Source organism: Chelon labrosus, assembly GCF_963514085.1.
Source record: "Chelon labrosus genome assembly, chromosome: 20".
Taxonomy (NCBI): Eukaryota; Metazoa; Chordata; class Actinopteri; order Mugiliformes; family Mugilidae; genus Chelon; species Chelon labrosus.
In genome coordinates this window covers 20,616,565-20,628,495 of record NC_140353.1, presented here as the reverse complement: position 1 = coordinate 20,628,495, position 11,931 = coordinate 20,616,565, and the positions used below count along the sequence as shown (strand labels likewise).

The 11,931-nt window shown below is 41.1% G+C and overlaps 1 protein-coding gene across 1 annotated transcript; it reads right to left on the bottom strand.

Moving 5' to 3' along the window:
- Window positions 1-3,929: 3,929 nt before the first annotated feature.
- Window positions 3,930-10,869, bottom strand: LOC311505730 (leucine-rich repeat and fibronectin type-III domain-containing protein 2). The gene is made up of 2 exons (XM_084569457.1): window positions 9,165-10,869; window positions 3,930-5,385 (listed from the first exon to the last, which is right to left on the bottom strand). The coding sequence occupies exons 1-2, from the start codon at window positions 10,538-10,540 to the stop codon at window positions 4,395-4,397; spliced, it is 2,367 nt and encodes a 788-aa protein (XP_084425583.1). The 5' UTR covers window positions 10,541-10,869; the 3' UTR covers window positions 3,930-4,394.
- Between the last annotated feature and the right edge of the window lie 1,062 nt (window positions 10,870-11,931).

Sequence of the window (11,931 nt, the reverse complement as noted above, 5' to 3'; positions counted from 1 at the left end):
ATTGGTATCTTTGCACCGTTTGATTGCGAGGCTCTATCCGTATGTGGGCCAGTGGGTGTTAAGGAAGGCTGTTTTTCCCTCTTACAGCTTTCCTCTTGTGGGTTGAATGCACAGCTGCAGTTCCAAAAATGTCTCCTCTTCAGTATTCCAACTTTAGCAGCAGAAAACATGCTGTACTTTTGTTCTTTTGGCGTTATTTTTTACTTTTTTTTGCTTTCCAGAAGCTGTAAAACACAACCTATTTAGCAACACTTTATGCTAATCAGATAACCTGCAGCAAGGGTTCTTGTTCATCTTTAGTCTTAGTGAAATAGCATTTTTAATTTAAATGCGAAGTTGTGACAGACGGTAAACAAACTGATTTTGACTGACTCCCTGTCAAAGCAGCCGTCACAGAGAGAAGTAGAAATGTGTGAAAATTCAAAATGTATATTGTCAGCTTTGTTTAAGGTGCTTTTTTTTTTTTGCTTTTTCCTTTGCTTTGCTGCTAATCAAACAGCCTGACATGGTCTATCCTGAACTCAGAAATAACGCTGCCAGAATGTGTGATTGGTGCGAGTCATGCAGTTTACTTACTTTCTCAAAAACTGCTGTTTCAAAGCATACATTTGAATATTTTATAACGCATCATGATGATGATGAACCGCTCCTTTGTTCAGCAACCAGCGGTCATGTTCCTCTTGAGCCTTCAGCAGGTGCGCATCGCTGTCTTATCATGCAACGCTTGCCCCTTGTGGAGATTATATTTACTCTGTGCAGCCGTAAGCACCTTTCCTGACAGATTATATGAATTAAAGCCTTATTATGAGCTCTGGCCAGGAGCTGCATGTACCGGTGATTTGTAATAAGGGCAGTGCTGAGGTGAGTCAGCAGCCACTGGCCTGATTACAGCAGCTGGACCTCAGGAGGAAAACCCTTGGCTCATCTGCTGTAAACAAAGACAGCATGAGGGGAAGGACACTCCTTTAGCCTCTTTGCACTTGGTGCGTAGGCCCAGCGAGGACGCACTTTAAAGGATCAGATCCAGAACTATTACAAACAGGAGGTAGAATTCATAATAAAAAAAATTATGGTACAAGAAGACAAAACACAGAAAAGCCAGTTTGGTTCATAGGAATTCATCAATATTTTATATCATTTTGTAGCAAAATCTTTTCACACAGAAACATTTTTTTTTTCTTGTTTTTTGTGAGGACCATGACTATGTCGAGTCACGTACACACTTAAATTTATATTCTTAGTTAGCAGAGTGTACGGGGATGTTACATGATGTCACAAGTAGAGACAGCAAGTCAAAGGGCAGCGTCAAACAAATGACTGAACTGGATATTTACCCATGAGCCTCTTCTGGAGTCAGGTCAGGCAGTTGGTTTCGGTTTTATTTGCTCAGGTTTTAAACACACATCTTTAACATTTTGGTCTTAATCCCAACACAATGGAGAAGTTTCAAAGTTTCTTTGAAACATTTCTTTTTTTTTTTTTTGGTTGGCCCCAACATTGTGCTGAAGTACAGTGTGTTGAAATGATAAAACCTTGGAGTGAACCAATTTCTTAGAATATTTCCCGGGACGAATATGTAATTTGCCACCAATAATAGGCACAACATTATTACATATTTTGGAGTTCAGTTAGTTCTGTTGAGTTTGTAAGAAGTTATTCATATCTGGAGGAATTTCCTTGGAGGAACAGTTCAGTTCAAGCTTTAAGGTACATTCATTTTTTTTTTTTTTATTATTTACTTTTGAGCAGTTACAGAAGAAGATGAAGACTTTTGAGCGGTACTAATTCTGAAGGAAAGTATGGGTACAATAGGCTATTTATCAAAATGAGAGCCTAAACATGGATAAAAACGTCTTTCATGGCATATGCGACTTTATACTGTGACATTTGAGGGCACAGTGGCATCACTGTCCTTGTGAGTTCCAATGCCAAACTGTTCCAAGATAGAATAACCAGGCAAGAGTGTCTGCCAATAACACTCAAGAAATATTAAGTCATAAATCTTGTGATATTATGATTTTTTCTTATTAGGAAGAATTGCAATGATATAAAACGAATAACCCATATATCTTGTTTGTGGCCCTGCCTGCTGAATTATAACACACTAATTATTATTGTATTTATTTTTATTTTTTCAGTTAAGCAGCTGTAGTTATTATTATTAGTCTTTATTAACGATATTATGCTGTCACAAACTGAATGTTTTAGCTAAGAGTGTAACCGGTTGGAAGTGATTATAGGTATTTTATTTTTATTTTTTTAATAATAAGAACTGAGCTGGAATATTGGAATTATAGAGGGCAATGCTCTAATATCCAGACTCTTCTCGTGCGTGTCTGCCGTGTCACCTGGGTGTCAGGTTCAGTGCAGAACAACACAAAGATATACCTGAGGTTGGTGATGATTAATATTTCTCTTGAACATATGATTGGTTGAATAGTTTGGGTTTCATAGTCTGCTGTTAAATATTGTTAGTCTGTACTGCCCAACCAATAGTAAAGAAGGCTTGTTCGAACCTGGCAAATAAAACCAAAACTGTCTACATGTAGAAACATCATTCAAAGGTGAGTGAGAAAATATCTATTCTAGTCATTTGGCTGACCCAGCCCTTTAAGAATAACCAGTCCTCCACTTCCCTTTGCAGTAACACATATAATCCCATTTCAGTAAGCCAACTAACAATGACCAAGTTGGTACACCACAGTAAAGCACCTTCTCACTGTTTGCTTCACATGAAAATAAAAGTACTACTGCACAATTGTCCCCCTTTTACATTCTCACCCAGTTATTGTACAAAAAAAAATGCCAATATACATAACAGTACACCTACTGTAGGGAAGAAAACAATAATAAAAATAGATGACCATTCGACATCTTGAAATGCAGCAGAGACTCACAGAATATCAAGAAAGGCATTGAAATGTAGGGATGTTGCAGTTGACCGTAGGCAGTAATCGAAGTAGTGACTGGTTCAACGTATCTTACTGCAATGTACAGCCCTGTATGAAAGAGAACTAAAGAATAAAATGTTTCCTCAGGTGAATTTGTTTGAATAATACATAAACCAACAAAGGTTCTGTATCATGCAATGTGGTGACATGGCTGCTGGCCCATAATAACTTTCTCCTTTTCCCTTTTTTTTTCCCAGTGTAAAGTCATTTCCTAAGCAGCATAATGACATTTATCAGGGTAACAAATAACACATTTCTTTGTTTAACTGGGGTAAATGTGCAAATGTCGTATTATTTGTGTAGCCTGAACAGTATCACAGCCCAAAGACACGCCCCCGCTGTGCTTTGAGCGAATGATTAAGTGGGCTTGATGGATTTTAAACACCATTTAGTCTACTGTAACATCTCCTAATGGCATCTGAAACCGTACCCTGAGGGAAACACTCTGTTTACATTACAGGCCATTTAGCCTATGGGGACCACTGTCACCAGTGCTAACCAATGGGGACAGAATCAAAGCGTTCTGAAGGACATTTCATCAGAGCAGGATTTAGACCTGAGCTGAAAACAACTTTGAAGCATTTGCCGACGAGCAAAGAACTTTGTGTTTGGAGCATTTATTATATTTCCATTTGCTTTCATATATAAATAACCTCATACGATACATAACCTGAGGTAGAAATATAAGACTGGCTTGTTGTGGTTCACTGATATCTAGACCATAGGACTATATTGTTTTTGTAAATTAAGCATTTTGTCAATTGGTGATTGAAAGAAACTTGACTGAAAGCATATGAAATGGATGTATGAGAGGTGGTAACTTCTCTGTGTGTTTTTGACCGTTATCGACAACTATAACCTCATTCCAGAGCTGCGCCTCTGCCTGCTGATGAATCACTTTAAATAATAAATAGTAAAAATGATAGAAAAAAAAAACAGATGAAAGTAAAAATGACTTTCTTAATTTTCTACTAGCTCTTCTGGTCCTTCGTTCTACTTCTTGCAGTTGTCCCATTTCATGCTGAGGGTCCACAACATTGTGATCCAGTTCTCCATAGCCGAGGCAAATCCTCTTGGCATTCAGTTCTTTTGATAATAGTAAATCCACTTTGAATTTCTCACCTTTCTTCACCATTTTTTCTCAGAGATACTTTCATGTACCCTGTGGATTGGGAGTTTTCCCATATGGGTCAAGTTGTTTCAAAATGGAACATTTCTGAAATACAGTCCGCACTGTCAGAGTTCAGAGAAATCATGGCCGGGAATCCATTGATTTGAGCGTCTTTTCTCACATAATCACTTTTGACGGTATTCACACAGGGGAAATTCATGCAGTACCCAAAGGCAGCTTCCCTTTGGAACAGCACCCCCTCTACATTCAAGCTCCCTTAGTTTCTGATATAGATTTATTGTTTTGCCATGAATCTCCCAGGCGATCCCTACTCAAACTGTGCTCTCCATCACCCACTCGGAGCTCTCAAAAGTAGGCTTCTCGTCCTCACTGTCATCGTACTGCAGCAGCATGCCATTAACAGACAGGCTACGCTTAGTCCAGATGTTACTGATCCTGCGAGGATAGTTGCTGCGGCACTGTGCAGCCCCTACGTGACCCATGTCAAACGAGTGGCTCCTCTTGGGCTTACTCTCTTGCGGTAGCCCCAGGATGCGTCCTAGCATGGTTGTGGACTCGGCCCTTCCGAGCAGTGGTTCTTTATCAGTGGGTGGTGCCACAGCCACTGTCTTCATACCAGTGGAAGTGGTGCTGGGGCCAGAAGCCCCTTGGTGTTCCCTCCCCACCCCTCGCAGCTCCAGTGAGGTGAAGGCCCCTAAGAGGTGGTCCAGGTTCGGCCGCGTTTTGGCACCGTGCCCATGCCTCCTGAACTTGCTGCTTGGCATGGTGCTGCATTCACTGTCCCGCATGCTGTAGCGGTCTCCAGCCCCTCTTCCTGTTTGGCTGTCCAGGGAGTTAGATGAGGAGGATGAAGAAGAGAGGCTGCTCTGGAGGGATCCACACTTGAACTCTACCATTTCCTCTCGCATAACAACCACTGTGGACTTGACTTGTGGAGGGGCGCCGTTGAACCTGTTGAGTCCACCATTGGTCTGAGAGTAGGTGTTACTCACGGCGGGCAATTTACTGGTCTGAATCCCACTGGTCACCTTATAGCGGACCATGAGGATGATGATGAACACCAGCAACGTGGCCACAATGATGCCACCGATGACCAAGATCATGGTGCCACCCATGAAGCCGCTGTGAAGTGACTGGCACTGTGGGTAGTCCTCGCTGGTGATGAACTGGACGCACCCGACAATGTTGGTGGCAGTGAGGGTGGTGGCAGTGTCGTCCCAGATGGCCAAAACACACAGGTCATACTGCATCCCTGGGACGAGGTTTGTGACCACGAAGGCCCTGTTAGTCATGGGAATCATCCTGAAAACAGAGGTAGATCAAAACAGCATTATTTCCATGGGTGTTCAAGACACTAGAGAAATGCAGTGTTAAAAACAGCACTGAATTAGCCTTTTATGTTAGGGCAGATCAAAATTATAAATGCTAAGTAGCTATTAATATGCACGGAGTCATTCGGAAAAAAACTTGCAGTGTTTCCCATTTATAGTGAGTATTGAATAGCCACTTTTCGAATCTTGTTTTCGCTAAATGCAATTTCGTGTACATTCCATTTAACACGCATTATGGTGGTTCAGCTCAGTCTGTTATTATTCCAGATGTTCGAATGTGACTGATTAACTACGCCCCAGTGCTTTCAACTGAAATTAAAAGTCAATTCTGCACTGAGCTGTTTGTCCAAGAAGAATGGCCAATCAATGCGATGTTGAAAGAACATCCACCCAAACATATCCATCTGGACTGTAGATTGCACTCAACTAATTAAGTAATTCTTCTCTGCTCATCTGTTGAAAGTCAATATTTTAGAGTACAGCGCATGACTTGCCAATCTTGTAAACATATTTAGATTTCACCCTGCAGAACATGCAGCTCTTTGATTAATGTAGTTGGTCTCTTTGCAGTTAAGCACAGAGCTTGGGTGGCACACGTACACTTACCACCCTTGTAATGGTGGCGTTTTTTTTTTTTTTTGTTTTTTTTTTTGAAGCGGTGAAATCAATGGTAGCATTTGTTGACATGTGCCATAAGCAGGGGGTGCGGACCAGAGTCCTGTCACTGACATAGATCTAGCATTTGGATTTTATTGGCTGCAGCCTTAAACCCAGATTAAAGCTTTTGTGTTAAGGAATTAAGTTCTATTTACAGGAGTTGCATGCACAGCCCCACTGAAGACTAAAACCTTTGTGTTTGGCTCGGACTGTTTCCACCTTATAGTTTCCTATTCAGAAATGAGTCAGTGGAGCGTTATGAAACTTGAGTTATACCCAAGTAAGTTTTAAGAACATTAACGTGGAGTAACGCAACTAATTTGACGATAGCAATTATGTATTATAAAAGAAATATGACAGGGGTGTAGGAGCAGCAGCGCTGGCAAAGCACTTCAGGGATCCGCATTAGTGCTCACCACACTGAATAGATATAAGACCTGACACAATCAAAGTAAGGCCAGACAATTTCAAAATAAAGGCAATCAAGTCATCAGCGACAGTAGTAACTATCATATAAATGAACTGTAGGTATAACTGATATTTCCTTGTGTTAGGGTTTTCAGAAGAAAAACTGGACACACCCGGCTAGAAAAAAATTATGTCTGAGCAATACTAGGACATGCAGCACTTAAAAATATTTAGGAAGTGTGCAGACAGGTTCAAATAGATAGCTAATGGACGCATAGCTTGAGTGTTCTTCAATCTACAAGACTAAATTTGATCAAACCGACCTAAAACCCAGCCTAAAAAAATCAACAATTCACTTTTAATATGGGTAGATCGACCTGTAATTCAGCTTAGATCCTCACTATATACAACAATATACCACAATATTTAAAAATTAAGGGGTCAAAGTCTGTATGGAACAGTAGTCCGCTACCACAGTCAGGTGATCAGTGTACAAAACAGATCTTAGATAACTGCCCAGTTGCCTATTGCTTATGTCAACATCATACAGCAACACAAATCTGAGATTATATCTAAGCACAAAAACATTACAACAAAACATTACTGTATAACATCTATCCATATAAAAGGCCCCTTGAAGATTCAGCCAAGCTTATAGAGCTATCTATAAATAGATTCTTCAGTCATTCATCCATTGTTGGCTTTCTGTTCTCCTATAGTACATGCATCCAAAGCTTTGATCCCTCTGAACCGCCTCCACCACAGAGCCCAGACAGCACTGGGGCTGCAGTTCATTATTCATCCTTAATTGCCTTTTTCCATAACCAGGAAGACGCTGTGTTTCCTCACGTGTTTCGAGGGAACTCAGGCAATATCTCTCCTGCACCACGTGGCTCTGATTGATTTTTAATCATGCCTTTGCTTGAGTGCAGGCAGTGGGAAGCTGTGGCAAGCCAACTAGATGTGCACAGTAGGTGTGCATGTGCGAGCACTGAAGTCATATAAGTGGTAATTCAAAGACAGTAGCAAGCCTGTCTTTTCCTTCTAGAGCCCTTTTTCTCCTCTAGCATGCACATAACGTGATCATTTTTAAACTATAATAACTACATGCAATGACAAATTATGAAATAAATAATATAATTAGAGCATCAAATCACATAACAAGTACAATTTGAAAGTGGGTACTCAATCTTATTGGCTACCAGTAGCACGGAAATAAGATTAAAGAAGATCACCATGACCATCAAAACTGCTGTATTAAGGATATAAAAGCTATTAGCCAAATGAGAAAAGTGTGCGCATTTCTAATGCCTCGAACTAGCATAAAAACAAAATAAATGCACATGTTGTTTTTATTGTTCGTGATAAACAACAACACGAGGAATGCGATTAAAATAATCACTTTTCAGGGAAACAATTTTGCTTCTGCGAATCAATGAACGAGGGTAAGATGTTGTTTATAAAGCTCACATTAGTATTATTGTTGCAATTTTGCTGGAATTAGAGAGCGTTCACGAGGCCATTTACTAGAAACATGCATGAGTCATCCAATGTTTCTGTCACGGGGCATGAAAAAAAAAAGGTTCGTAAAATTAATGTTGTTCCCTTTTATCTGGCATGGAAAGCTGGCACAGGGTGTGCACGCAAGGAAATCAGATAAACAGCTTATTATTGAGTTTGCAGGGGTGGTTAGCTGCATTAACTGTGTTTGGACAAAGTAATATCTTGCTTCAATACTGTGTAGAGGTCTAATCTCAGATTCCTATCTAATAATCAGTCTTTTCCATAATTCCACTTTCCAGATGTCAGTTAACCTTCATCAAATGTCTCTTGCTGGAATAAACAGTCAAGGTAAGTCGTGTGGAGTCTTTGGCACAGAATGAATCACTGTATTGTCAGTGTTTGAGAATAATCATGCAAAAGTGCTTGAAATGCTATCCAAGCCACTGATTTTCATGCTATTGTGATGCAACAAATACGGTCTACGATCATACTATGGGACAGCCATTCTTTGGAGGGATCCATCAGTGTGTTTTGTATTGATCTGGTTTAGGCAATACTATGCATGAAAAAGGGCAATATGTAAGGCAAAAGAGCTGTCAGAAAAATGGTATCCCATAGATTCATATGCAGAACTCATCAAAATGGATCTGATTGATAGTTCTTGTCTTTTAATGTCCCCAAACTGACTCCTATATTTCCAACCAATTATCTTGGTTGAATATGGCTGCTTTCACCGTCAAGTTTGACACGGGAAATTGATTTCACGGAGCCCAAAGATCTCCAGCTACAGCATCCAAGCTTACACTTTGTGGACTTGAGCAGCTTAAGAGGGATACATTAAAATGAGGGTCTATAATCCTTTTTTTCTTCTTGGTTTTCTAATTAATGGTTCGGGGCAAGGATTTCACTTTGGGTTTCACTATCCCTACTAATGTCAAAGCAGCTTCCTTGCCAATTGTCAGTTTGAGGAAAAACTATCTAAAGAAGGATTTAAAAAAAATTAAAAAAAAGTTCAAGGAAACAACAATTCAAGGAAATTGACTGTTTGAATTGCTCATCCAGCAAACTATTAGCAACTAAACAAACTGAGCTGCAGATATTCTGAAGCTAAAGATTATACATGAACTTAAGTTGCCACTTTGACCAGAAAGAATGTAATTGAGTTCCATTAATCAGTCTTACCTGTAAATGAGGACTTCATCCTCAGAGCAGTTGTACTGAAGCTGATACATTTTAACCTTTGGAGTTGATTTGCTAACAGTCCACTTGACCAGAGCAGAGACAGCAGTCACTTCAGATACAGACACCACCTTCTCTGGAGGGGGTTTAGGCTCCCCTTTACTGATCTTGGTAGAGCTTGTTATGTCTGAAAGTCCAGACTTTGGCTGGGTGGTACGATTTGTACCATTACTCAGATGGGGGAGTTGAATGATTGATAGCTCAATGGAGGCTGTGGATTCCCCAGCAGCATTAGCAGCTATGCACGTAAAGGTACCGTAGTCCTTGGAGGTGGTGATGGTTATGTCCAGGGTGCCGTTTTCGTACACAGTCGCTCGAGAGGAGTTGCTGATCAAACGGTCATCGGGAGCAACCCAGTGTACAGTTGGCATTGGATCACCAACAGCTTTGCAGCGCAAGCTAGCTGTTTGGCCCTCCAGCACTAGCAACTTGTGTGTATGTTGAGTTATCAAAGGGGGCTCACAGACAAACTCCTCCTCACGAACGGACCAAAAGTAGCGTCCCTTTAGACTGGTTGGAGAAGCGCAGGTTTCCATGTCGTCCTCGCGATCCAGCCTTCGTAACCAAAGCACTTCACAGTTACAGTGCAGTGGGTTTCCACCAAAGCTTAGAGAGAGTGGAGGTGCATAAGGGGTGCTCATTATTACACTGCTCTGGGAGCGTGCAAAGATGGGGTCTGGAGGGAGCTTCTGTAGACGGTTGGAGGTGAGGTCCAAGCGAGCCAATTTTTCCAGATCCGTAAAAGTCCCCTCAGCAATGAAGGCGATGAGGTTATGATCCAGACTCATCTGATGGAGGTTGACCATCTTCCGTATGGCTTCCCAAGGCACACTGCGCAAGTTGTTATATGACAAATCCAGATCCTCCAGTGTCCCGAACAAGTCATCAAAGGCTGAATCAGAGATGCTACTCAACTGATTATTGTTGAGGATCAGGTGCTGCAGGTTGATCAGTCCTCTGAGGTCATCAGGTCCCAGTTCAGTCAAGCGGTTAGTATCCAGGTGCAGGGATCTCAGTGTCTCCAGGTCAATGAAAGAGAAAGGCTGGATGCCGCTGATGGTGTTGCGGGACAAAGTGAGATCCACCAGACCTGTCATGTTGGCAAAGTCCTGAGTGGTGATCTTGAGGATAAAGTTGCCACCCAATCGGAGCTCGACAGTTCGCCGGTCGATGTCCGGTGGCACGAAGAGCAGGCCTTTGGAGGGGCACAGAGTCCCCAGTGACTCTGACAGGTTCTGGCAGACACAGTATTTGGGACATGCATGGACCATCGTTACTGCGGTTCCCAGAAGTAGGAGGCTGATGACCACTTTGTCCATGTTAGTTCATACAAAGGGAACCTGCAAAAATCAAGACAAAACAAAACATCAGATTAAATCTGATATAAACAGTTTTACATTTGCACATCACTGCATTATTCTATGCAACCATTAATTGCGTACAGTGTTCCATTCTAGCATAAACGCACCCATTGATCCAGCTCAAATAAAAATCCACCATGATCCCATATGGTCAAAAACTGCTAACTTGATGAGCTGGTCTTGAGGACATTTCACATTAATATTCTCCATGTGCATATGCTTTGCAATGCAAAGACGGTGTGAGAATCACATCAGGATTGTCTGAATGAAGCCCCGGATTAGGCCGCACTAAGAAGCTATTTTTAATGACGCACAGGCTTATAAGCTGTCATTACAGATATACTGTCATACATGTACTGGAAAGCGGTTCACGTGCATGGCAGGTGCATGTACTTGCAATAATCAATGGTTGTGTTTGATGGAAAAAGAACTTCGAGACTCTGGTCAAAAGTCAAAAAGGTTTCTTTAATCAGTGATTCACAGAGCGTCTAATTACAGGTTCTCTCTGGAGAGAAGCTCCTCTGGCTCTCTCCCCTACACATACAGCTTTTATACAGATAATCTTGGTATGTGGTTTCCATGGTAATGTGAGTGCTATCAGTCCCTTATCACTTGTTGCTCTCAACAACCTCAGCGCAGTGACCTTGTGAAGGAAGAACAGGTGAGGAAACATTCTAAATTCAGTCATAAAGATGTTAAATAAATGATAATGCATAGGTTATACGCTTTGTTGTGTAATTTTTATACAAGTCTATCTATGTGTAACTAGCCTGAAGTTGAAGGTAAGGTGAGAACACAATCAATGACATAATCAGTAGTATTTTACCCTCAGACTTGGCTGAGGAAATCAGTCATCACACCTGGCTGACTCCGCCGAATGGATGGCCACACTTGCCTTCATCCAGTGAGCTCTTAATTTCCCCAGGTATTTGCATCATTGATTCTTAATACACTCCAAATCTAGAAATTAATTTCAGTCTTTATTTTTTTTATTATTATATTTTTACACAAGCAAAACCACCTTGTAGTGTGCATGGTTCTCCCCAGATCCATGCAGACTAAAAGGAACCGTGGGGAGGGACAATTGTAATGTTTTTATATAAACTACATGTTAGTGGTGTCATTAATTTTTATGAATACAAATGTGTGTGAGATGCAACGAGCCCCTCGATATGTGGACTAGCTTTTCAATAACTCATAATTTCAAAAGAGGCAATATGTATGAATAACCCTTCTCATTTTTGAAACCAGTTTGGAATTATATCATGATGTGCTGCTGCATCTGGACAGTGCATAATTACAATGAACTGGCAGTAGGGGAGGAAGATGGGGATTCATCAACACTTAAG